Source organism: Microtus oregoni, unplaced genomic scaffold (genome assembly GCF_018167655.1).
Source record: "Microtus oregoni isolate MIOR12 unplaced genomic scaffold, Mior012 000008F_ref0000371, whole genome shotgun sequence".
Lineage (NCBI taxonomy): Eukaryota > Metazoa > Chordata > Mammalia > Rodentia > Cricetidae > Microtus > Microtus oregoni.
The window spans coordinates 31,778,350-31,806,226 of NW_024543067.1; the positions used below are offsets into that span (position 1 = coordinate 31,778,350).

At 47.9% G+C, this 27,877-nt stretch overlaps 1 protein-coding gene across 4 annotated transcripts in view; it reads right to left on the reverse strand.

The window, feature by feature from the left end:
• Amotl1 (angiomotin like 1) overlaps positions 1-27,877 on the reverse strand; it is a 91,618-nt gene that overhangs the window by 61,985 nt on the left and 1,756 nt on the right. The window contains exon 1 of one of the 4 annotated variants that reach the window (XM_041656963.1): positions 3,642-3,765. The exons of 1 other annotated variant lie outside the window; for it this stretch is intronic. Coding sequence is in view for 1 of the 3 variants with exons in the window: in XM_041656961.1 (XP_041512895.1) it covers positions 2,915-2,963 (49 nt within the window). In the remaining 2 variants the exon portion in view is untranslated. Of the gene's footprint in view, positions 1-2,914; positions 3,099-3,345; positions 3,589-3,641; positions 3,766-27,877 lie in introns of those variants that run through there. 2 more of the 4 variants (XM_041656962.1, XM_041656961.1) reach the window with 2 other exon arrangements.

Below are 27,877 nucleotides of genomic sequence, written 5' to 3' on the forward strand. Positions count from 1 at the left end.
AAGTGGAGGAAACAGAGCTGCAGCGCTGCCAGTGAGACCCCAGACACAAACAGGACAACATTTGAAAGCTGCACCCAGAGACTTGACAGGGTCGTGTTCCCAATGCCTACTTCCTCCTAGAAAGAAAAGGGGAAAAATAAAACCGACAAACAAACCTGATGTTGAGCCCCTTGATAGGCTGGGAGTTCCGCCCTGAGTCTGGGATGAATGCACCCTAGGGTTTCACAAGTGACAGAAGGGCTCAACCAGACCCAGCACAACATCCAAGAGCACCAGCGACTTCCTTTCAGAGAAGCAGTGCCCTGACCCACCCACCTCGGCCAGGTGTACACAGAACCACTCCTCCAAAACAAAGCAAGGGCAAACCAACAGAACTTCAAACAAAATCCCTCGGCAAACAAATATAAAACCTCAATAACCTCAGACAATTCCTAGCAAACTTTGTAATCAAATACATCCTCTGGCCTGACCTCCTCCCTCACCTCTTGCTTTTCAAGGATTCTGTCACCTACTGAATTCAGATACCCTCCAATGGTAACAAAAACATTCAAAATACTACAAAATCCCTGGCCTGCGTTTCCATATGCGTAGGGTCACACATATGCGCAGGGACACAGCTGGAAAGGAGTGCTACGTGAGAAAATGTTGGTAAATACTAGAAATGCTTGCAGTTCTTACGACTCCAACACATGGGTGTGAACCGCAGAACCTGACAGTCACTGGATATTTTCAGTTCCGGGTGTTGCTGTGCACTTTCAGAAAACACACGCGCACCTGGAGGATGCTCTCCCAGCAGCGCTCCTGCCTCGGTTAATTCGGCGCACCATTCTTGGGGTCACGCATCTGGGTGGTGTCGGACGTCAGAAAGCATAGTGCTACACAGAGACGCTCCAGACACACACGCTGGCTGGCAGGGAGCAGGCACTCTCCACACTCATCAGCCGAGCACCTTCCCGGGAAGCCGCTCACAGTTCTCCATTTGTGTGCTGCTGTCCATAAAAGATGCACTCTTCACGCTACAGTCTGTGCATGCTCTCGGTCCACTGGAGCCCCCCAGCCCACACCTTCTCAACAGAACCTTGAATACCTAGACATGAGGGCATTCTTCACAGCAGCTTCTCACTTACTTGTCACCTGGATGAGTTTCCCTCATCAAGAAAAAAATGTGGCATGCAAGACAAAGCAAAAATGAGCTCACTTAACAACTAAACATCACCTGCGCACACACACCAGGAACCCACCAAGTAAGAGGTCTTTAGAACACTCTATTCTATGCCTGCTCCTTGCATGACCACACACACACACACACACACACACACACACATCAGGACTCACCACGTAAGAAATCTTTAGAACACTCTATTCTATGTCCTGCTCCTTACATGACCACACACACACACACACACACACACACACGCACGCACACACCAGGAACCCCACCAAGTAAGAGGTCTTTAGAACACTCTATTCTATGCCCTGCTCTTTTTCGTTCTGCTCAAATGTCTGCCTCCTGATCCTTTGCTTTTTTCCCACAGTTCAACTTAAGTACTGTTCTCTCGTTATTCTGATAAAAAGCCATCTTAGAGAGAAACTATGTAATGTTCAGAGCACAGTCCTAGTACGTACTTTTTCTGTTTCTCTGGAGCCGTCAAGAACTTGAGCCCCAGAGAACCTTAAGCACCAGTGTTGGACTGGGCAACGCCAACCTGGGCCCCATATGGTAGGCCGCCAGGAAGAATCTTAGGCAGTCTGGCAGGATCCACAGGCTAGTTTTGGAAGCAGGAAGGCAGGAGCGTTCCATCGTCAAGCCCTGACATTTCACTCCCCGAAAAGGAGTTTCCTGGGTTGTAGCTGTTTAAGATACCCTAGTCTGCTGTGCTCACTCCTGGAGAACAAGCTGACACTGCTGAGGCAGTGGATTTTTGCTGTATAAACCTTCCACCACCACCAAGGCCTTTTAGAAGCAAAACCCACCAAACTTTTAATAGTCTTCAGAGGAGGAAGCTAGAACCATGTGGAAAGGAGCAGGAAGCAGAGGGACCAAATTCCACCCAAAATGTAAGCACCAAGGCCCTTGGGATCAAGATCTGTGTCCTGAAGCCGCAGTCCAGATAATAGAGACAATACACCCACGACAAAGGCAGAAAAGCAAATATTTAAAAAAAAAAAAATGGGAAGGGGGGAAAGGCCTGGGATTTTTGGAGAAGGGAACTCATCCCCCAGAGTGGTTCCCTAGGAGGCAGTACCAGCGGTTCCTCTGGGCTGTCAAGAGCCGTCGTGGACCTGGGTGCAGCTCTCCGGCCTGCCACAAATGTCACGTTCCAAGAAAGTTCCACCAACTCCCCCTTGGAAAGTTTACATTTCCTCCCAGAAACAGATTCTTTTCAAGGCAGTGCCAACAGGCCAGGGAAAGCCGGATCCAACCCCCGATTTGTGTAAGAAACTTGTTTGGGAAGAACAAAGAAGACGCAGGGGCGGAGGGGGCCTCGAGCCTCCCGGCCAGGGCGCGTCCTGGGGTCCGGGCTGGGCACCCCGTGCGCCTTTGTCTGCGCCGGGACAGCAGCATCCGCCAACCCTCCTGCCCCACCGGCGACTGAGACCCGCCAACCACACGGGAAAAGTCAGTACCGCGTCGGGGGCCCATGCGAGACCCAGAGTCCCCGGTCTCCCGTAGGGATCCTCCCGTGGGTACTGGGCACTTGGAGGGTGGCACGGGACTGGATTCTGCTTTGTGTCTTATTGAACCTTCTGGATCCCTCACGGGACACTCGGAGGCCCCGGCGCCGACCTGGCCGCCCAAGTCCCCACATCTGGAGCAGAGCTGATGTCAGCCTGGAATCCTAGGAAGAACCACAGAGACCTCTCGGCCCAGTCCAGAGGAGCCCTCCCTGAACCCCCGGCTTGAGCAGGTTACCTCTCAACACAGGCTCGCAAGGTCCCCGACGCGACTTTGCCCTCCGCATGGGGCGATCATGGGGCGATCCCGGCAGGGGAATGGCGGCAGGGGGATGACTGGTGGCTGGGCGGCGCGGCGAGGGGCGCCCCAGCACTCAGGAAGTAGAGAGATGCCCAGCTCCCCCTCCAGTCCCACCCACCCCACCCTGCCGCCCGGTCCCTGAGCGCCCCGCGCTCCCGGCCGCCCGAGCTGCCCGGGAGGGTCGCTAGTCCGGTCCCTGTAACCTTACACTCCACCCCGCCCAGGCCCTGGCCGCGGGGCCCTAGAGCCCGTCCCCAGCTTCCCGTCGCCCCTCCCGGGACCTCAACAACTGCCGGGGTTCAGGCTGACGTGTCTCCCTTAGACCCTTGTTTTGTCCTCGGCTGCCTCTGAATTCCTGATACACTCACCATTTCTGTCTGAATGCTTTAGACTCCATCCCTGGGATCTGCCTCGGAACTCCTGACTAGGTTCGGTATAGGGTCAACTTTTCTCCCACGCGGAATTTCCAGGTGAAAGTGGCCTTATTTTTCTCAGCGTTCCCTAAGCCCTAGTGCTTTCATTAGGTAGGGAGATCGGGATAGGAGGGGCTATGATAAGCCCCTCTGAGCAGCAAAGTGGCCTAAACAGACCTTACTGACAGCCTTAAACGTTCACTAGGTTCCTAGGACCTTACATCCTGTGGCCACAACCCCCAGGCCCTTACCTGTTCAACCAGAAGTAAAGAATTTTAAGTGTTAGGACATTGTTTGTGACTCTGTCCCACCTCTGAAATCAGGCTTTCTTTACTAAGTAACACTGCACACCCAGCCCACTGTACTGGATTATAGTCCTTGCCTTCTGAAGCCATGTTCTGGGACCTTTCTGGTCTTCTGAGAGGTGGGGCTACAGACCAAGCTCTTAGAGGGTTAGGGCAAATCCGGGCTTCTGTTTGTCTCCTCTCTCTCTCCCTTCTTCCCAGGCCATCAGAGGTTCCTGTCTGCATTCGCCAACTCCCTAATTCAGCTGCTCACATTTTTTACTCTCTGGGCTTCATCAGATTTCATGACAGCCTTCAGATTTGGTAACATCGGCTCAGCAGACAGAGGGCCCAAATGTAATTGGCAGAGTTATTTCCCAAGCAGAGGCTCCACTTAAAGTCACCTGCCCTTGTAAGACACACAAAGTCAAGATATGTGCACAGAAAAGGCAGGGCTGTGGATCCTCACTTGTTAAGTTTGGACTGGAGAGTCTGGTCCAGAAAGAGTGCAGGGGGGAAGAGTGGAGATCAGATCAGATGAGCAGGAAAAAGAGGCACTGGCTGGCAAGGGCAGTGGAGCCCAGAAAGAGCTGGCAGGGTTCGCGTGCTTGGCGAGAAAGTAGAAATGGGGGAAAGAGTTTTAACTACAAAGGAAGAGGCAACACGCTTGCGGAAGATGAGCAAAGTCACAGAAGTGTAGGCCTGGGACAAAATGAAGAAACTGCATTGACTCCCTCGTGGGTTTTTGATCCTACTGCACGTACTGGCTTTGTGGGAGCCTAGGCAGTTTGGATGCTCACCTTAGGAGACCTGGATAGAGGTGGGCAGTCCTTGGGCTTCCCACAGGTCAGGGAACCCTGATTGCTCTTGCAGATGAGGGAGGGGGACTTGATCGGGGGAGGGGGAGGGAAATGGGAAGCAGTTGCGGGGACGAGGCAGAAATCCTTAATAAATAAATAAATTTAAAAAATAAAAAAAAAAAAACAACTTGCTGAGTCAAAAAAAAAAAAAGAAACTGCACCACACCTTGGTTTGGCTGTTGAGGAGACTCCTGTCAGGCTGTGAAATGACTTCCCTAATGTCACAGAACAAGTTCAGTAGCAAAGCCGGGGTGGAACCCCACACCCCACATGTGCTTCCTTGATGAGATTTCCCTCTGTATACTGTGGTTACCATTGATTAATAAAGAAACTGCTTTGGACCTATAGCAAGGCAAAACTTAGTTGGTGGGGGGACACGACTCACACAACACGACACTAAACTGAATGCTGGGAGGAAGAGGGTGGAGTCAAGGAGAAGACATGGGGCCACCTCCAGAGAGAGATGCGCTGAAACATTGCTGGTAGGCCATGATCTCGAGGTGATGCATAGATTAATGGAGATGTGTTAAATTAAGCTATAAGAGTTAGCCGACAGGAAGTGAGAGCTAATGGGCCAAGCAGTGATTTAATAATATAGTTTCTGTGTGATTATATTGGGACCGGAAGGGACAGAAACCTCCATACAACACTCCCTACCACACGGTGTCAATGTTGAGTGCCGGCTTAGGAGCTGAGGCTGTGCCTTACAGTCAATGAGGGAACAGTTGCTTCAGTGATTTATCTGGACCTTGACAAGTTATAAAGAAAAAGTAGTGAACAGAAATGGAGGGGAAGAGGCTAGTTTACACATTCTAATTCCCCTGCTGAGTTCTGTCCTTGGAGGGAGCAAAACTGACCAGTTACATGCACCAGCTCTAGGATACAAACACCTTCATGGGCGACATGACAGTCCAACTGACTGGTATCCTACTGACCTTGGACAAGACACCTAATCACTCTCTTTTTTAATACATAATTAATTTTTATTTTGTGTTCAATGGCATTTTGTCTGCAGATATGTCTGTTTGAGGCTGCCAGAAGCCATGGAACTTGAGTTACAGACAGCTGTGGCTGCCATGGAGGTGCTGAGAATTGAACCCAGGGCCCTCTGGAGTGCGAAGGAGACAAGGCATGCAAATCAGTTCACATGGAAAGCATGCTTCCAAGTGAAACAAGGGCTGGGAGAGGCTGGAGAAAGAAAAGGGCTGAGAAGTGCCAAGGCTACTCCGTCACCAGCTCCAGAGCTCTCTAGGGCACAGTCTGCAAGCTGAGAATCTTGGGAGTTCGTAGGAGAGTCTGACCCACACTCTGCACTCCTCGATTGACCCCAAGTAGCCACACACGTGGCAGCCTAGACAGAAAGCCCTGCTGGAGGCCAGCTTCCCTAACCCTGTCTTAGCCCTCTCAGCTGCTAGTAGTCTGTACCTCGAATGTAGAAAATGAGTGACCTCCTGTCTCTGAATCGACTGCTCAGAAACTGTGGGCTGAAAGAAAAGGTGCCAGCTCCAACAAAGCTTTCTCTAACAGATCACATATAATAATAATAATAATAATAATAATAATAATAACAATAAATAATGGTGGTACACACCAATAATACCAGCTCTAGAGGGGCAGAGGCAGGAGAAACGCATCAAGTTCTGGTCCCACAAAGAGGATGTCAGGTCAGTCATGTTGACGAGTAAGATTTTGCCTAAAATAATGTCTTAACTAGCAAGCAAAGCAGTGGTTCATACCTGTGCTTCTGGGGGAGGGGGTGTACATACTCACACTAAATGTCAACATCCATTCTACAGTGACTCACTCTTTCTTGTGCTAACTGCTAGGGAAGGTGATGGGGACAATTGAGTGTCCTTCGGGGACCAAACAGGATGGGTATTGGATATTGCCAATAGGATAGCAGCAGCCTGAGGGTAAGGCCTGAGCACTAGCCTAGGTTCTTCCCCTTCTAGACGGGGAGGGTTAGACCACAAACCACAGTTTCTTCTGCCTCAACCTTTGAAGCTTGTTTTGCGGGCTGAGATAACAGACCAGTATCTGCAGCTTAGGAAGTCAGCGAGGGTCTTCCCTTTTTCTTCCAGAATTTCAAAATACCAAGGGCTTTCAAAGCTTTATTAGCATCAAACACCCTCCATCCACATGTACTAAGCTCCTATCTGAACACACATCTAAGTTTTTATTAGCCTGGGCTTTGCTCGATGGACACTAAGTGGCCAAAGAGGGAAAGAGAAGGCTAACGACAGAAGAGTCTGCAGACAAAGCCATGCAGGGACTCACGTAGCCTCCTCTGAGATGGGCACTACAATCTGTAGGGCACAATGAATGACTATTTAAAGAACAAACCAATGGAAGGTTTCAATCAGGCAGCCTTGACTAAAATGACTTGTTTTGCTTCTAGAAAGATTGCTTTAAAGTTCCAGTTTTCCAGTATTTTCCAAAGTGTGATTTCTGAGCCATAGCATGTAGGAATTTGAATTCCCATAGCCTATCTCCAAATTCAGAACATCTCAGCATAGATGTCGGAGTTCACAAAGAGTCCCTCCTAGGTTTACTGGGGTAGTGGGGCTCTCAAATTTCTTTCAGAAGTACTGGCTATACCAAACTCAATTTGCTAAAGGTAAGGAGTGGTGGCTGACACGCAGAGGCCACAAAGAGGGGGGCTACTGAGGCACAAGTGGATTGCACTCAGCACTGAAAGGGACCCAAGGACAGACAAGGGGGTGTCTGGTATTGCTGCTGTTTGAGGGTAGGTTTTGTTTTGTTTTAAGCAGGGTCCTTGCAAGATAGCTCTGATGTCCTGGTGTCCACAATGCTGAACTCATGGTCATACTGCCATTCCAAGTGTTGAAAATGTGGTGATCTTTTGTTTGTGCTATAACAAATGAAGCTTGCCTGAAGATCAGAGTGTGGAGTGAGTCACTAATTAGTGATAGAAGCCAGGCAATGGTGGCACACACCTTTTAATCCCTGCACTTGGGAGGCAGATGCAGATGGATCTCTGTGAGTTCAAGGTTGCCCTGGGCTACACAGATTGATCGAGTCTCAAAGAGAAACAGAGCCAGACAGTGGAGGCTCACCTTTAATTCCAGTACTTGGGAGTCCATGCCTCTAATCCCAACAGTAAGGACGTGGAGACAGGAAGGGGTATGGCTGGGGAGGAGGAGACAGGAGTTCATTGCATTCAGTCTGAGGACTTGTAGAGACAGGACACCCTATTCAGTCTGAGGATTTTGTAGAGGTAAGAACTAGTGACTGGCTGATCTGTTTCTTTGATCTTTCAGCATTTACTCTTATATCTGACTTGGGGTTTTGATTATTAAAGCTAATTAGAATTCATGCTACAGGAACTATAGGCATACCCCACTACACCCGACTGAAATAGGCTATTCTAGACAAAGCCATGGACACAAGAAAGGAAAGCACTGCTCCTCAGCATCTCCCCTTTTAATTCTTTCATAAACATCCAATGGTCACATCCACACTGGATTCGATAGACCCAGGTCCAGTAGCATCCTCTTATTTGTTTTTTGTTTTTGGCGGTTTTTTGTTGTTGTTTGGTTGGTTTTTCAAGACAGGGTCTCTCTGTGTGGCCCTGGCTGTCCTGAAACTCACTCTGTAGACCAGGCTGGCCTAGAATTCACAGGTATCTGACTTCCTCCTTCCGAGTGCTGGCATCAGAGGTGTGTGCCACCACTGCCTGGCTGCATCCTTTTATCTGTAAATTCATTTTCTGTAGTTTCAGTTTACCTAGTCAACTGCAGTCCAAAACTACTGCATGGAAAATTCTAGGAAAAAATTTTCATATGCTTTCTGAGTACCCTTGTGGTGCTGTGATAGCTCACTGTCTTCCTTTGCACTGTATTTATGCAGGAGGCATTGCCCTACCATCAGCAATTACAATAGAAGGCACTCTGAACCAGGGAGAACAATGGATTGTATAAGTGCCCTAGTTTATTCAGCTATTATTGTTAATTTCTTAATAAGTTTATTATATAATTTAAATTTGTCATGTGTATGTATGTGTAGGCGAAAGCATACGGCATATAGACACATGAATTACTTTTCTCATTTTCATAACCAAAGATCTGACAAGACATAATTAAAGACAGAAAATATTCATTTTATGTCATACCATTGCTAGGTGGGGAAGGCATGGGGGCAGGAACGTGAGGCTGCTTGGTCACATCTGGGCAGATCAGGAAGGAGAGAAAGGGGTGTTCAGCTTTTCCTGGTTTTGTCTTTTCCTGTTTTATTTAGAGAGAACTCTAGTCCATAGAATGGCGCTACCCACATTCCAGGTGGGTCCTCCACACTCAGGTGTTCTCGGGGAAAGCCCTGACAAACACAGGCAAAGGTATTCTTCATCAATGCCCCACGTGTTTCTCAATCCAATCAGACCAACAATGGAAACGGCCACAGTAGGAGGTTGGCACCCACAGGCAGGCACCCACAGGCAGGCTTGGTGCATGCCTTTGGATAAGGGCGTATTCTCCACAGAAGAAGAGATTCTTTCCAAGCTTTTCATTCTCTTGTGTATTTTGTAAAGATAGCAGTTGGTCTTCCCTCCCCAACTTGTCTCCAAACATACCATCACATTCTTGAGTAAGCCTTACATCACGCATGCCGCCTCTCAAGAGGCAGGCATATGCCCTGCCCCCAACTTGGGAAGTGTTGAGAGCTAGCTCCATGATCCAGGGACCAACGTCTATAGGGTGCGGGTGATGAGAGAGGAGGAAGAGGCGAGAGAATCTTGCCAGGGCCAGATTCATCACCGTGGAAGAGGAAAAGCAAAAGGGAAGGAGCGTGGTGAGGAAAATGGAAAGACGTCCAGGGTGAGACACCCCTGAGTCTGGGAAACTGTGTCCGAGGACAAGGCAGCCGCTCCTAAGAAAACTGTAACACAACAGGATCAAGTCCTAGTTCACTTTCTGCTGCTGTGATGAACTCCGTGAGCACGAGCAGCTGGGAGAAGAAAGGGTTCATTCCACCTTAGAGCTTGCAGTCCATCATGAATGGAAGTCATGGCAGGAACCTGGAGGCAGGAGCTGATGGAGAAGCCATGGAGGAACACGCTGACTGGCTGCTCCCCATAGCTTGTTCAGCCTGCTTTGTTATACATTCCAGGACCACCTGTCCAGAGGTGACACCACCCACAGCTGGGCTCGGCCTCCCACATCAATCCTTAAACAAGATGCCCCTCAGACATGCTCACGGGCTTGTCTGACGGAGACAATTTCCTAACTGAGGATTTCACTTCCCAGATGACTGGCGCTTGTGCCAAGCTGACAGAAAATCAACCAGCACAGAATCCATCAGCTGGAAGTCTGCTCCATTTGAAACTCACTGGAGGACTTAGGGACAGACGGAAGGCCAGGCTCTGAACTACCTAAATTGCCACAGGTAATTTGGCTCAGTGACTAAATTATGGGTCTGAGGCCTGTTTGTCGGGATGCTTTCGGTTTCACACCCTCAGTGACACACTGGTCTCTTGCCTCATCAGGGGGTGTTGTTATGTAACATACGAGTAGCCTGTAATTGGAGCTATTAAAAGGTGAGAGACAGAGAAGATAAGACCATGGCCAGAGAATGCATCTACCACAAAAAACGTGGGAAAGAGTGTGGGGGGGTGTTAATTCTAAAAACTGGCTACAAACTCTAGAGGATGCTGAACAAGCTCTGGATATGAGCTTGGCACAGTAACTATTCAAATAATCAAGCTACTCTGGTTGTTATTGAGACTCTTACTACAGAAACCTCAGAACCACTGGGAGCTGGTGATAGTTCTCACTGATTATGGCTTGATTTCTCTGGGTTAGGGTTTCTCAGCAGAGGCACTGACTGACTGGCTGAAAGCTTTTGTTGTGAGATACTGTTCTATGCATTGTAGTTGGAGAGTCAGTAGCAGTCACCTCTTGATGCCTGGTCAAGAAAACAGGACTGGAGAAATGAGTTGGCATTTAAGGTCACTGGATGCTCTTGCTCAGGCCAAGGTTCAGTACCCAGCACCCACATCGTGGCTTACAACAGTCTGTAAGTCCAGTTCCAGGGAATCCACCCTCTTCTGGATCCTGCAGGCCCTGAACACCCACGGTGTACATACATACATGCAGAAAAAAAAAAAACCTTAAAAAGAAAGAAGGAAGGAAGGAGGGAAGGAAGAAAGGAAGGAAAGGAAAGATAAAAAAGCTCTCTAGACATAGCTAACTATACCGTAGGGTACTAAGTTGTCCTTGGCTGAGAATTGCTGACTTGGTTAATTAATTGGCATTGCTTAATAGAGAAGGAAGCCCCTAGGCCTCTCTCTCTATTGATTCTTCCTAGACAGAAAGCAATCTCAGCTGTGTTTGCCCTGTGATTATATCTCACACAAAGAAAACAATTTATTGCCGTCTTCCTAGTGGTGATACACATTTGTATATATAAAACTGAAAGCACACTGGGTTTCTAAGAACATCAAGCCACTGTTAAAAGCAAGGATTTGAACCTTTCATGGTGGTACAGGCCCGCAATCCCAAGAACGAAAATTCTAGGCCAGGGCGACCTAACACAACCAGCAAGAGTTTTCACAGTAAGAGACAACTTGGATCACAATGTTCATGCTGAGGGCTTACAGGGGATTAGGCTCAGCTTGGGTGTTTCATTCTGAAAACCTATCTTTTTAACCTAGAGCCAGAGAACAATGGAAGGAACCTGGCCTCTCTGCGACCTGCACAGTTTATCTCTTTTGGAATGGGGACTGCAGGTCGGCGGCAGCTTTTTCACCATGAAAGCCGTGACAGAGACAGGGTGGTGGGAAGGCCCCACTGTTCTAATGGTTCCATGACTGGGAAGTTCAGTTTAGAAGGGGGTGAGTCATTTTACAGCATAAATCTGGAGGAAATGTTACAGTTGACGTGATAAATGTTCTAAGTTATCCATCTAGCAATCAAAGTGCGTGTGTCTGTGATAGAGCCAGCATCATTCTAAGAGCAACGGAGGCTTGAGAACAGATGGTAGGGACAGGAACGATTCCACGAAACTGGGGAACATGAATTCCTGCACAGAGCAATTCACAGACTGGGCAAGGGAGTCTGGGAACACAGATTCAGTTGAAACAGAAACCAGGAAAGATCCATGATACTGCATGCTGGGACGTCCCTGGTGAACCTCAGTAGCCTGGGAGCCATCTGTGAGGCTTGTGAATGCAGACTGCTGGGCCTGTCCTAGCTTTTGACTCAGTAGGTCTGGGTGGGCCTCAAATTTGCGTTTCTGACAAGTTTCCCAATGATGCTGAGGCTGTCTGTCAAGGTATCACACAGGACGAGAGCCGCTGTCTTGGGACACTGGGTCCCTCTTGTCTGGCTCTCAGAATCCCAGTCTAAATGAGGATTCAGAAAGATGATTTTGGGAACAAAATGAGCAAATCCCAACTTCTTCCTTGAGCTAGCACACACACCGTCTCCCCCAGGCTCTGTGACTGTATACGTGATCAGTGCACGCTACCCAGCAGGGCTGGTTATCTATGAAGATGAGGATTATGCAGACAGGAAAGAGGCAGGTAAACTCTTCTGGGTAGCATGGGACAGAGCAGGTTTACTCACGGTTACATCCCTCCTAGCACACCTCTCCAGACAGTCTCCAGGACTCCAGATCTTACCGCCTAGAGCAAAGGCCTCTGCAACAGATCCTCAGGTGGTGAGTGATGAGCCCCCAAGGTAAACACAGTCTCTTCCTCTTATTCCGGGAAGAAGCAAGCTCTGTGTTCCCACAACCACAGCACACTCTCTCTGCATATTTTAAAACAGACTTCCCACTCAGACGGTCCCGGAATAGGCTTCCTCACCCCATCATTTATTAGTTATTTGAGGATGACCTTAAGTTACACAAAACTCAGGGTTTTCTCTCTTTATTAGTGTGGTGACCTGCATATTGCCTCGAGGGGCTTTGGGAGATTCAGGATCACGAGCAAAGCTGACCACACATTCAGTTCACAGCTCCTCTCCTAATACTAGCTGTTGTTATTAACCTGTTCTTTTATCAAGTGGCCATTGTACCGGTGTTTAAATTGTTGCTAAGGCAGACAGCGGGTAGTTACAGCTTCCTTTTTATACTTCTCGAGTTTCGGGAACTTGTAAAAAGTATAAAAGACGGCCATGTTGATTTGAGCTATTCACCGCCCTCATTCCCATAATTTAGGAAAATATCCTAAGATATCCTAAAAGACAAACCTGGGGACCAGTGGGCTAAATTAGCCATTTTAGGTGAACAATAAATCAGAATTGGCTTGTTGGTTGATAGCAACTTAGACAGGGGTTGAGACAAAAGGGTCTGATATCCACTAACTGAGCCATGTATAAGTCAAGCCGTGCATGAAGCTGTGTGTTCAGTGCAGAGGCCAGGTTCCAGGGCAACATTCCTAAACAAGGCACTCAGAAGATGCTGGGAAGGGTGGCAGTGGAGCCGGCCCCCGGACACCCCTAGCCCGGAGAAGGGAAATTGGGACATGGGATGATGCCTGGCTCTGAATATCTGAAGAGCCAAGACTTCTCGGCATTTGCTCCACAGAGCCCTGATGCAGTATGTCACACACAGTAATTGGCCGTCCATTCGTGAATCACAAGTTCAATGTCAAATAACCAGTATTGTAAATAAATGAACTAGGACATCATTAAAAAAATCCATCTGAAAAGTGGGCAATTAGTAGGGCTAGAGAGATGCTTCACAGTTAACGTGTTCTGCTCCTGTGCAGGATCAACACGGGGTAGCCTCAAACAGCATGTCAATCCAGCTTCAGCGCTCTGGCATTCTCTTCTGGCCTCAACGGGCACCTGAACTCATCTGTACCATCCCTGCCACACATATACATATAATTTAAAATAAAACATGTTTTAAAAGCTAATTTCTATTCCATTGAATTTCTGTTTAATTAGAGGTCAAATGGAAAATGTATCCTTGTGTGTGTGTGTGTTTGTGTGTGTGTGTGTTTGTGTGTGTTTATATACACAAACCTGAAGACCAATGGGCTAGGTTAGCTATTTTAGATGAACTAATAATCAGAATTAATTCATGGAGAGAAAGAGAAAGAAAGCTATAGAAGACAAAAGGCGGATAACTGGGTAAAGGAAACAGGAAATGAAGTTTTAAGCCTCTAAGACCTTGCTACTAACCATCACTGTACAACAGACCGGGTTTTCTCTGGAGGCAAGAACCCATTCCCTATCACACGACATCCTGTCAGATGTCCTGATGGTGCTAAGTGTGAGGTAAGGAGGATGTCCTGGGGCTCACTCCCGTGGGGGCATTAAGATGCTCTGACTTCTCCAAAATGAAACAGCTCAGCCTTGGTTTTTGTTAAAAGAATAGGGAAAAAAATCAAAATCTTAATATTGAAGAAGAGAGATAATCAGTTCAGAGGGCTTGTGAAAGTCCATCTTTACTGTCAACTGAGACCCGCTTAGAAGACACTTCTGGGAAGATCTGGGGGTGTTCCCAGCGAGGACTAACTGAGGAGCTCTATCCTACGGGGTTCTCGGACCGGATAAGGGGGAAAGAGGAGGCCATCTAAGCATCCACATTCACCATTCTGTCCCGGCTGCAACGCAGCAGCTGCCTCTTTCCCATCGCCATGCCTGCCCACCATGATGGACCACACCTAGAACTGGAAGCCAGAACCAGTTCTTCCTAAGCTGCTTTTACCACGTGTTTCATCACAGCAGTCAGAAAAGTCCCACTGCAGGATTCTCCTGTGTTTGCACAAATGTGGTACATGTCAAACCCCTGGACCAGTCCTGGTTTCTGCAGGGAGAGGTTGGTTTATAGCTTCAGTTTTCTTACTGAGGTGATAAATACCCCACTGAAAATCAAGTTTGACTACTGTAGGCCCCCAAAAGTGAGCCAGGTGGGCATCTAATCCAGAGATACGGCACCGAATCATCTCTGCCACATCTACCAACAGAGAGAAAATCCAATGCAAAGAGCAGGGCAGACCCAGGGGGGGTCCCATAGCCAGGACAGCAGGGTAAGGCTGGAGATGACTGGGGCTTGGATTCCAGATAAGCAACAGAAGTGTTTAGACAGCCTGGCCCAAATATTCAGGGGGCTTATCATACCTACAATAAAGAAATAAATGTGCTGTGCTTTTATTTTCGATGTCTGCCAAACCCTACTCAGCATGAGTATATCCTTAAACCTTATTAAGGGTCAGGATAAAGAGTTGTTGGCAGCCTATTCATGGGCCATGAACTCCAGTCAACGTGACCAGTAGTATGAATAGGTGGACCATGACATCATAGGAGAGCCCAGTACAGGAATACCTCTTAGTGAGCAGTGGAGGTTCAGCCAAGACGCTGACAACCGTGAACCAGCAACAGCGTTGGTAACGGAGGGGAAAGAGGGAATCAGTCGTTAGCAAACATGTGGTGATGACTTTGTCCCACTGACCTTGCCGAGTCTAACTTCAGTGCTTTTCAGAGGGTGACAAACATTCTGCCAGGCATCAGGCCCCAGCGTTTAGGAAGGCACACAGTGGGGTCCCTATGTAGTTCCCTGCTGATCGATCGCACCGCCACCACTCTGAACTCAGTCCTTGAACTGCGATGAGAGCTCAAAGGGCAAGCGTGTCAGCTGCTCTAGGGTCTCATCCGCAAAGCCTAGTGCCCCCCCCCCCAGCTCTGTGACTGTGTCCTGACAGCCCCCACACACCGCCAGGCTAAAAAGCACAACCACAACCTCTTAGCCCTCACCATCTTGACGAACCCCTCCCAGCAGTCCTATAAAGTGGGCACAGCCACGCATCTCAGAAAAGAGGGGTTCTCTCCCAGAAGTATCTTGTTGGACACTTCCGTCAGCATGTGACAACAGGCTGCACACATACACCTAGACTACCTGGCGAGGCCTGTTGTTCACCCATTAGACCCCGCTACTGCATGTGACCATGTGGAACACGCTGAGCAACTGTAAACACAACCTTGAGTATTTGGGGAGCTAAGGGTGGCATAGGAGCATCATTTCTGCTCCTAGTCTACATGGAATAGGAGCCTGTTTCTTTAGCTAAACAGTACGAGTTTGGGTGCCGTGGTTGTGTTTTTCCTGTTTCCTTTCTATTTCTCTCCATTCGGTGTCACTAGATGAATAGAATAGAGGAGAACCAGCGTGGACTTCAAAGAAGAAAGGATTATGGGAGTGGTGGAAAGAAAAGGGAAAAAAGGCAATAGTGAGACAAGCCTGTAGATGCATCTCTGTAAGTTCAAGACCTGCCTTGTCTACACAGAAAGCCTGAGGCCAGCCAGAGCTACACAGTGAGACTTTGTCTCAAGATAGATAGATAGATTATAAAAATTTTCACAATAGATTAATCCATTTAATTTAACTTAAAAACAGTGGGCTGAGAAAATGAGAACAGTGTGTATAAAATGTGGGCTGTAGTGTAGGTGTGCTCATTCATCCAGACTTACTGACGCCCCTGGGCTGAGGACACACAGAGAAACCTTGCCTCAGCTTGGGTCCCTGCGGTTAACCCACACCAGGGTCTGTCTGACAGGAACCTGGCACTGTCTGCCTCCTCCATCTCCACAGTGAACCATCAGTTTGTGGCCTCCCTTTGAGGCCACAAACAGCTTGGAGACTTCAAGGGGGAAACTTGCATTTAAGGAGAAAGTTTGGCTGGGGATGTCGCTCAGTTGGGAGAGTGCTCCCTCAGCACTCAAGAACACGTGTGGGATCTCCACCACCGAGTAAAAGCATCATGGCAGCACACACAGGCAATCCCAGAACTCAGAAGAAAAGGGGCGCAAAGATGTGGATGTCAGAGCATCCTCAGGTCTTTCCATGACCTCAGATTAGGATGTCAGAGCATTCTCAGGTCCCCTCCATGACCTCAGATGAAGATGTCAGAGCATCCTCAGGTCCCCTCCATGACCTCAGATGAAGATGCCAGAGCATTCTCAGGACCCTCCATGACCTCAGATGAAGATGTCAGAGCATTCTCAGGTCCCTCTATGACCTCAGATGAAGATGTCAGAGCATTCTCAGGACCCTCCATGACCTCAGATGAGGATGGCAGAGCATCCTCAGGTCCCTCCATGACCTCAGATGAGGATGTCAGAGCATCCTCAGGACCCCTCCATGACCTCAGATGAGGATGTCAGAGCATCCTCAGTTCTCCTCCATGACCTCTGCTTCAGATGAGGATGTCAGAGCATCCTCAGGTCCCCTCCACAACCTCTGCTTCAGCTCTTACCTAGTTTCTGTCCTTCACTGACTGCCACCTGGGGAGTGAGAGCTGAAATAAGCCCGGTCTCCCCAAACTACTTTTGGCTGTGGTGTTTTATCACAGCAGTAGAAACCCTAACTAAATATTTAGTTTTCACAGTGAGTTTGAGGCCAGATTTGGCTACCTGAGATCTGGTTTCAAAAAAGAATCTAAGCAAATTGACTAGTCAATAGTAGAGCTTTCTCATTTCCTGAAGGTCTTGAAAAAAAGAACAGAGGACTCCTGGCAGATATACACATGTGTGTGTACGTGTGTGTGTGTGTGTGTGTGTGTGTGCGCGCGCGCGCACGTGTATGTGTGCATGCGTGTATGTGTGTGTGCATGTGTACAGGCATGGTAGAGCACACCTGAAGTTTCAGCACTTGGGAGGCCAACACAGGAGGATCAAGACCATTCTTAACTACAAAGCCAATGTGAGGCTTGACAATGGTATCGCACACGAACACCGGTTCTCAGCAGCAGACCATATGGAAGCCTGCCTTATCCCCAAACCAAGCCAATACTCTTCTCCTCAGCCCCACAGCAGTCTTTGTGCTACGCCTAAGACTCCTTCCCCTACCTCAGCAAGAACCAGAAGCTGCCAGAAAATTACTTCCTGTGAAGGTGCAGCCTGGACGTAGGAATGGGAGCCACTCTGTCCAGCATTTCAATAGCTTTAAAGAGAAGAGAAAATGGCGTTTCTGCCAGGGGGCCAGCAAGCCTGCCCACAGTGGGCCGAGAGCTCACAGGTTACAGGGAGAAGAGAATTAAGGAGAAATAAATATTCGGATACATCTGGTGTTGAAACAAACGCGTGCCTGTGCTCTGGGGATGGATGCTCATCTCTAGAAATCCTGCAAGGCTGCGCTGCAGCCGACAGCGAGAGACAGCCATGCCAGCCCTGAACATCTGTTTCCCCCATTTTGCCAAGGAACATTCTTTTTTAAATCTCCTTTTATAATTTGACCTGCTCTGCTGGCAGGGGGCCCTAGGAAGGCTTCCAACTAAGGATGGGAAAAAGAAAGAAGGAGCAAGAGGAAGTGAGAGGGGACATGCTTGAGCAGACAGAGGCTAAACCCAAAGACATAGGGGAAGGAAAATGAGGAAAGGAAAAAGAAAAGGGGGCTGAAAGGGGGCAGAGGGAGAGAGGACAGGAAGAAAGAGGAGGAGGGAAGGCAGGGAGGAGAAGAAGGAGGGAGAGAGGAAGGAAAGGAGGCAGGAGAGGAGGGAAGGGAAACAGGCAGGCAGGCAACATGGGACAGCAAGTGAGCTTAAGACATCCACCTGACAAGTCAGGGCAAGGGGTGTGAGAGACACACACGGGGCATTACCTGGAAAGAACCTCAGCAAGAGTGTGTCCAGAAACTGTGACCATAGCACCCCAGAAAAGACCACTCCTTGGGCCCCAGAGTGCTTAAAAACAGGTGCAATGGTCCCTTTCCATGGAGGCACACTCCTGTTTAACATCCAGGGACCACTGGCCAGGTCGGATTCATTCCTACTAGAAACATCCACCAGGCATAGCAAAGGCTCTTTCCTTCCCTCCGTAGGCTCCTCCCATTATCCATATTTTCTCCTTTTCAGCCATTGTTTCTCCGAACCCAGACTGTCACCTCCTAGACAAATCAGAGCATCACTTTGTGACCAAATCTGGGGAGGGGGCAGTGATTCCCTTAGCCATGCTGAGCTCTGCCCTGACTCCACCACCTTCCCACACAGCCAGCCCTCCACACCCCCCCCCGACTCCCCCACCTCATCCCCCACCCTCCTTGCTCTGGTTCACAAAGGTTTGGCTTCCTTTGCATGTGCATCAGCATCACCAGGAACCAGACACACAGAGGGATTTCCAGCTCCAGGGCCTTAGGCTGCATCGCAGGAATCTCAGAGAAGTTTCTGCGGCTGTTGCTTTCAACCGTATCATAGGAAATCCCTCTGGAGCACACTGATTATTATTAGATGGCCTAAAACGTCGGGCTTTGGACATTACTATCTACTCAACAAATGAGTCTTAAACAGCCACATATGGCCAGGTCCTTGCTAGATATAGCACCCCCCGCCAATATTTGGGGGGAGTATTTTCAGGACTAGCACCCCAAATCCATGATGCTTAAGTCTCAAGTCCCTCAAGTAAAATGGTGTGATTTTGCATATGACCCACACGTGTCCTTTGTAAACTTTGAATCATGTGTAGGTTGCTCGCAGCAGCTAACACAGGCAAGCACTGTTAAACAGGGTTACAGTGTGCTATTTCAGGAATAATGAGAAGTGCGCATATGTTCAGTAAAGACATGGTAAAATAAAATTATGTCCACAGGTGGTTAAGTCCATAGATGTAGAATCAATGAGTAGAGAGGCTATGTGTGTGTATGTGTGCATGTGTGTGTGCGTATGTGTGTGTGCATGTGTGTGTGCACATGTGTGTGCATGTGTGCGTGTGTGTGCGTATGTGTGTGCGTGTGTGCATGTGAGTGCGTGTGTGTGCATGTGTGTGCGTGTGTGTGCATGTGTGCGCATGTGTGTGTGCATGTGTGTGCATGTGTGTGTGCATGTGTGTGCGTGCATGCATGTGCACATGTGTGAGTGCAGGAGTGTGTGTGTCGTCGTCTTCGTCATCATCATTTTATCCAAGTCTCAAGTGAATCTCCCTGGAACAATAAGATGTATTCTCCCCAGGAAACAGATTGGTTGTAGAACCAGGGATTATATGTCTAATCTTCTTACTAGCTCAGTAGCCTCTGGCAGATAAATCCATCCCTCTGAGTCTCTGTCTTCTTCTCTATAAAATGCAAATATCCTAGTGGGCTTTCCTGAGTTGTCTGAGAATGAAAAGGGCTGCAGTGCCCAGAAAGAGAAGCCAGCAGAGACTTCTGCTCGGGGTAGGCAGCAGTAATCATGTGAGGGCCTCTCTGATTGTTCTGTTGCAGCCAGGAGGCTGGACCACACCCTGTCGTAGGGCGAGGTTTCCTGCGAAGGGAACTGAATTTTCCACTGTCAATCATTTGAGAAAAAATTCATCTGGAGTAAATCTCCCTGCCACACCCCCCCACCACCACCACCAAGCTCCCTCTGATGCCTCCAAGAAGAACAGCTAGACCGACTGGCTTCCATGGGGTGGAGATAGCTGGGCTGGATCCCGGGGTGGAGTCAGAGGAGAGCTCATGCTAGGCAGATGGCCAAATGGATCTCACATCCCAGAATGAGTTGGGTTTCTGCAGTTATCAGAAGGACCAGACCCTTTCTGAAATGGCAAGAGGACACAGGGCACCAAATCTTCATGCCTGCAACCAGCAGAATACAGGACAATGGGAACCAGGCAGGCACTGAGCAAACCAAGGCCAAGCCTCTAAATTTATATGTAAGCAAGGACAGTAAAGGCCATGGCCAGCATCAAGCGGCCACCATTTTTTTTTCTTTTCTTTTTTTTTTTTTTTTTTTTGCAGAAGAGAGGTCATGGACTGTTTATCATGGTGTTTACTGGATCCAGTATGCCACACCAGCTTCCTGATCTCTGGACATGATAGCCAGCATCCCCCCCCACTGAGGATTCCAGGACATTGAACTGGATGGTAATTTGAAAGAAAGCCATGGATGCTTAAGTTAAGTGGCCTGATCAATCCTTGGAAATTGTTATATTGGGGATACCAGTGTAGGGGTGTGGCTTAAGTCCCACTCTGGTGGGCTGGTACGGTTCCTTACATGAAGTCCTAGCATAGAGTAAGTGCTGGAAAAGCCTGGTTCTCTTAAATCTTTGTTCATCTCATTCATATAATGGGAGCGACCAAACCAGATCTGTGATGTATTTTCTCCCAGACCCGATCTATGTAAGATTTCTTGAGTCTTGCACAGAACGGGGAAGATGTGGCAAGCTGCAATATTGTTTAAGTGCATATGTAAAATGTAAAAAAATTAAATGTTTACAAATTTTAGATCATGCTGGAAGGTGTCCAAACACCTGCCTAGGGCCAGGAAGATGCCTAAGGTGAGCTGCTGTTACCAGCTGCTGAGTTCAGATGTAGCTCACCACTACGGCCTGAGGTCAGCACCATTATTATCCTACTGCATCAACCAAGGTTCAAGAGGAGTGGCTGACGGGAGTTTGGAGATGGGACTGCTTAGCAAACTGTAATGCTCAAAGCTAAGGAAAAGCAGAGAATGAATCACCCAATGCTCGTCCCAGGCGGGGATGCTATGGTCCCTGTGACTGCTAATTTGAAGTGTTATCTTGATTGGATTAAGAGACACTCACTAATGTCCCCAGTCCCATCCCATATGCATCCAGAACCTCCCATTAGCCCAGTTCGGGTGGAAGCCTAGAAATAAATTGCAAAGCGACATCCTCCAAGGCACAGAACAGAGTGGAAAAGGCTGATGAGGAGGTCTGGAAATATGTCTGGAAACAGTTGACACATGACTTTACCAGTTATGAATGTGGGTGCTGGTGAACCCGCTCAAGACTAGAAGGTGAGCTAGAAGTAAGCTAATATCCAAACCTACATGGTGTGTCTCTGGCCTGTCCTCTCAGCCTCCAAGACACACTGCCTGTGACTTGTAAGGACCACTATTACCCAGTACACCTCGCTCTCTCTCTCTACTCACCCCAACCCCTCTGGTAAGAGACTCTTCCCCTCCTCATCTAGTCCGTTTGCAGCCTGCTTGGAGCTGGTGGTGGCAACGGGACTGAGATTCAGGGTGCAGGGTAGAGAGGAAGGCTGTGCACGACTATTGGGCTATGCTTTGTACTTTCCGTCTCTCCTCCCTGTGGAATGTGGATGTGCTGTGGAATCTGACCAGCTCCTTCTGACTACTACATGGACCTTCCCTAGAGGATCCCGAGAATGGAGAAACTGTCCCACAGTTATCTACTGCGGATGCTTGCTGGGAAAGGGAAATTAGCCTAGACCCCGTTTGAGCATTTGCATGTTGGCCTTCGTTAAAGCAGCCCAAGTAACAAAGACGCCAAGCTCGTCCATGGCCAAAGTAAGACTCGGGTCACAGCGTGAACAACGAGGGAAGCAGGGCTGCTGGAGATGATCATCTGTGTATCAGTTCCCGTCCTTCCTGCACCGAAGGAGACTGTACTGCCGAGCCCTCCCTTCCAGGGAAACAACAGCGGGTTCTCAGCTGGATACGCGAGAAAGAGTACTTCTCTCTTCAGACAGGATGTCAAGGGTGAGCGGACTATTTTCCAAGCACCCCGGCTCACTTCTCTGTTAACTGAAGTCAGAAAGTCTAATGGACTTTATAAACCCTGAGACTTCGGTTTCCCACGGTGACACGGAGGGAGGAAAACAGCCCCGATTCTCAAGGGCTGTGTGGAATGGAGCCTTCTAACATCCCAAAGTTGGCTCAGTCACAAGCCAGAAACAGGACTTTGCTGTGTTACACCACTGACATTCAGGTTTAGCCTATCCGGAGTCAAACACACAGACTTGTATACAGCGCTCCAATTCCTCCCTTGTTTGAGAAAGATGCTAGGATGGGTGAACAATGAAGTTACTATTTTAAGGAAGTCATACAAATGTTATCTTTCGTTTCCTTTGAACTGGTCCCACACATCCTGCCCAGATAAGACAGGCAAGAATAGCATGAGAAAACCCTTTCTCATGATACACTGGCCCACAGGGGAGTTAATGCTGATGGTTCCCAAGAAGGCTGTTCTTAGGAACCTTGCCTCTGCTCTCCCAGGGTGATTCACAGGGTCTGAGAAGACAACAGCCAAGAGACTCACTCAGGGTGCCAGAGCAAGAAGCCGCTGCACAGGACAAGCAATCAGGAAACAGAATGGGGACAGTTTGCTCTGGGTGCCAGTGGGTTTCTTCCCAATGTCCATTTTTTCTAAAATAACTATGTATTCCTGTATACTAAGACATTAAAGTTCTAAAATGTCAGGATTTTGTTTGTTTTGTTTTTCAAGACAGGGTTTCTCCTTGTAACCCTGGGTGTCCTGGAATTCACTATGTAGATCAGGCTAAACCTCGAACTCAGATTATCCTGCCTCTGCCTCCCCAAGTGCTGGGACTGAAGTCCTACACTATCATGCCCACCTGGCTAAAGTGTCAACTTTAAAGATACAGAATGAACTGAATGATTGCAAGGAACACATAGAAGATAGAGGATCACAGAACAAGACCTTAGTCTTCTCTGTAACTCCATAGTTTGAGGATGAGAGTGTAGTCCATCATGGTTGGAAGACATGCTGGCTGAAGCTGTTTGCTCACATCTCAGCTGAGGGGAAGCAGAAAAGGGCTCACCAGGCTTTCTCCCTTTGATTCAACCAGGGACCCCATGCACAGGTTGTGCCATCACCTTCAGGGCAAGTCTTCTCCTTGCTATCATCCCTAAAGATGCAAAAATGCTCTCACAGACACGCCCAAAGGTACGCCTTGTAACACCCTAAGCATCCCTTAACCGAATCAAGTGGACAACAAAAACGAAGAGCCACATGACCCGGTCACCACCCTCAGTGGTATCCCATGACACGTTTGCATCCAGTAGAAATCAATCTTAGAGCTCTAGAACTACCAGAAAAGGAAGTCCCACCAGGGTAACTCGTTCTCCCTGTGCCTACTCAATAAATAGTTATTAAAGATTTATGTATGCCCAGCACTGTTGTAAAGACAAAGGGAAAACCACAGTCTGTGAAGTGATAGTAGCTTTGCCTGCACACTGGACTGTGTGGTTCAACAAAACAAGAACAGCAGAGAAAAACGACATTGATTCTTGGGTCTCCCCTCCAAGGTTTGTGCTGCAGAAATTCAAGATTATGAACTCGTCTCAGGATTTGAAAAGACTTTGATGCTAATGTTCAGCCAAAGCTGAGAACTCTCATGTGGTGATTTGAATAGGAAAGGCTCCCCTAGGTTCATATATAGGAATGGTTAGTTCCAGGCTGGTGGAACTGTTTGGGAAGGATTAGAAGGTAGGGCCTTGCTGAAGAAAGGTGTGTCACCGGAAGTAGACTCTGAGAACATATCATTTCCATCTCAATCTCTGAGTCTTCTCTGTCTGTCTGTCTCTTCTCTCTCTCTTTTTCACTCTCTCTGCCTCCTGATTGTGGATCAGATGAAAGCCCTCAGCTACTGCTTCAACACCATGTCTACCTGCCTGCTTCCGGTCCCCCTGGCATCATGGCTATGGACTCACCATCTGAAACTGTAAGAGCCAATAAACTTTCTTTTCTTAGTTACCACTGTCATGGTGCTTCTTCACAGCAAAAACAAAAAACAAACAAAAAACAAAACAAAACAAAAAACCTAAGACACCCTAGGAGTGCATGGCACATGGAAACAGAGTTGAAAATGAACTAAAGTTCCAGGGGACAAAGGAGGAGGAAGAGGGAACAAAGGGGTTTAGGGAACTGGCCAGTACAACTAGAGCGTTATAGTAGATGGGATGGTGCATATCTGAGCAATCTTCCTGTGTCAGACCAAGGGCCTAGTTTACAGTAGAGCCAATTACAGGTAGTTAAGCAAAGTGCTTTCTGTCCTTCACTGCCTAAACTTGGCTGTCCTGAAGCTTGCTCTGTAGACCAGGCTGGCAGTATCAAACTCAGAGATCTGCCAGCCTTGGTCTTCCCTGTGCTGGGATTAAAGGTGCATCACCCCACACCTGACTGTAATCTCTTCTTTAGTTCCTTTTCACAAATTGGAAGCTAAAATGGCTGGGATCTTGCCCTGAGGTCACCACTGCCTAGATTCCATTTCTTAATCCATTTATATCCTGGAACATAGGATTTAGCTCCATTCCACTTCCTGGTGCTCTTTTCCTCCTCAAAATTTACATTTTGTAATTTATCCTGCACAGCTTGCTCCTTTTCATTATAAATCTCTCTAAGCAAACACTAGCAACCATATGACAGAGTCTATAATCCTAGCGTACTTTAAGATTTCTCCTGCCAACAGAATTAATTCAACACTCTTCACATTAGCCTCAGGCAGACTCTTCGGACAAGGGCAAAGGCAGTCACATTCTTCACCAAAATATCACAAGAATGATCTCTAGGCAACATACTAAAATTCTTCTCCTCTGAAACCTCTTGATCCAGGCACCCACAGTTCAACAAGTCATATTCAGTACTACTGTCTTCCATGCTCCTCCTAGTATGGACCATGGCAGCACTTAAAATATTCAACTGTTTTTCTAATCCACAGTTCCAAAGTCCAAATTCTTTCAAACAAAAGCATGGTCAGGCCTATCACATCAATACCCCAGTCTCTGGTACCAACTTCTCTCTTAGGGTTTTTATTGCTGTGAAGAGACACCATGACCATGACAACCCTTATAAAGAAAACATTTAATTGGGGTAGCTCACAGTTTCAGGGATTCAGTCCATTATTATCATGACAATATGGTGGCATGCAGTCAAACATGCTGACAGTGATACATCTTGCAGGCAACAGGAAGTCATCTGACTGTCACACTGAGGGAAGCTTGAGCAAGAGAGACCTCAAAAAGCCTGCCCCCACAGTGACACTTCCTCCAACAAGGACACACCTCTTAATAGTGCCACTCCCTTTGGGGGCCATTTTTTTTCAAACCACCACACAGGTACAGAGTTCTTAGAACCCTTGGAATGTCCCCAAGAGGTGACAAAATCCTTTTATATGTCTATTCTAATTTGATAACTGGAAGCTGATTGTTAACAGAATAATCCTATCTTTAGCAGTTGGGAACTTTGGATTGGATGCAGCTCTTTTCAGTCCCCGGTGTTCAACCTGACCTCTGGGAAGGGCCAAAGACTGCATCAGTCTCCAAGGTGGTTCCCAGTTAGTAGCACTACTGAGGGAGGTTATGGAACCTTTAACACGTAGAGCCTTGCTGAAGGAAATATGTCACTGGGGTGGCCCTTGAGGATGCCTAGTTCTGCCCTATTTCTAGCTAGCTCTCTGCTTCATACATGTGGGTGGAAATGTGACCCCTGAGATTCCTACTCTAGCCACCTTCTGTCATGCCTCCCCCACCATAAGGCCTCCCCCCTTAGAATCATAAGCCCAGATGAACCCTTCCCTCTGTGAGTTGCCTTCATCATGGTGTTTTAGCACAGAAATGAAATAGAAATTAATATAATCACAATGGCTGAAGATTATCTCTATCATACCTACACAAGATAGAGCCTCTCTAAACACTGAACAAAATTTGGAGAGATTTTGGGTTGGGGATCATACCCCCATGGTAGGAAGCAGTATACCCCAACTCTACATGACAGATGGTCCTATGCATAGGACTGCTCCATATCTTGCCCTGTGTGGCTCTTCATTTGAATCTTCACTCATATCCTTTATAATATCCTAGCAAATAAAACCAAAGCATTTTCTGGAGTTCCACTGACTACTATTGAACTTGAGTGTAAGCAGGCTTTCTCTGGGTCACCAACCAGCTCCCAAATCATGACACAGAGACCTATTTAGTTATGAATGTTCTGTCTTATTCTTGTCCCACTAGCTCTTATAACTTAAATTAACCTGTTTCTCTTTATCTATGTTTTGCTCAGGGCTCTCTCTCCTTTCTTTTATTTCTTTCTTTCTGTACTGCTCCATCCACAGTGTCCTCTGGCTGGTAGCTGATTGGTAGCTGCCTGGCGGGTCCCGGGCATCTTGCTCTCTTTCTCTCTTGTTCTTGTCTTTCTCCTTTCAAGCCTAGATTTCTCCTCCTACTTATTCTCTCTGCCCACCAGCCCCACCTATCTCTCTGCTGCCTAGCTATTGGCCATTCAGCTTGTTGTTAGACCAATCAGGTGCCTTAGGCAGGCAAAGTAACACAACTTTACATCTTAAACAAGTGCAGCATAAACAAACGGAACACATCTTTGCTTAGTTAAAGTAATAGTCCACTTCAATGCAGGAAAATGTTATAGAAATCTTCAATTTGTAGTTAAATAATTCCACTTCGAAGTGTAAAGTCACTGCTTGTAACTAGCATCAAAGATGAAGCAGCCTCGTGTGGCTGAATCCATGCCATGCACTAAGTCTGATAAGACATGGTGGGATCTAATTAGCTGCTAGAACAGCTATGTGAGATCCGCATAGGACAGGACCACTACTCGGTTGTAGGAAGCTTACAACACGGTGGTGTCAACACGGTGGTGGGTAGGGAAATCATTTCTTCCAGCTTCTTTCTACCTCTTGGTATGACCTAGCCAGGCCTAAACCTCTGCACCCAAGCTCCAGAAACTACAACTACTTGGTGAACTCACCAAGAAGGGTGTCTTCCCTGCTGTGCCTACACCAGGTGCGAGACACTCTCACGCCTCTTTTTCCCAAAGGAGAAGCAGGAACTCCCTTTGACCTGAATCCTGTGAAAGAACTCATCCAGGCTCTCTCATCCAGAGAGCAGCTCTGTCAGGGAGAACAAACGCCTGGGGGATGTCGGGAATGCACTAGCCTGAAGCATAAGCAAGTCCAACAAACACCTTCAGCTTCCGGCCCCTCACGGCACCTTAGGAAACAGGAAGCAGAAGACTCAAGAGAGCATAATCAGAACCTATATATTTCTGTTGTTTACAAACTGCCCAACCTACAGATGGTTCTTGTTACTATGGTTGTTTGCAGCCCAAACAGAAGAGTCCCCTTACCTCTGCCTGAGAAAACTGGCTTGCCTCAGGAGAGCTGAAGAACAAAGGTTATTCTCTCACTCGAAATTAAAGAGAAGAAAGGTCATTTTCTCATGTACTGCCCATTTGGGGAGCTGCCTCTGTTAATAGTGCCTCAGCAGAGAAACGCAGCCTGTTAATCCCAGAGGGAGATGTGGAGATGAGAGGGGACGCAACACCTAGGCCTCCAGAGACATACATTGTCGTTCAGCAGAGACTACTCGCAGCCAGACAAGCAAATTCCTCTGAGCAAGCAGTGCCCAGCTTACCAGTGCTCCTGCCCAGCTCCCGCACAAGGGGTGGAACTGTATCTGCCATACTGTGACAGGGCACATGGAGATGTCAGGGTGGAAGGGTACTAGTGGAACACAAGACCCAGTCCCTTCTCGCTAATAAGCCGCTTCTGGAAAGTGCTGTGCATGGCACTGCATTTAAAGAGGATTCACCACTGGGCCTGGAAGAGCAGCTTTGCTCAAGTGTTGGGTGGGAGATTCTGTCGACAGAGATGAAGCAGTCTCACAACCTG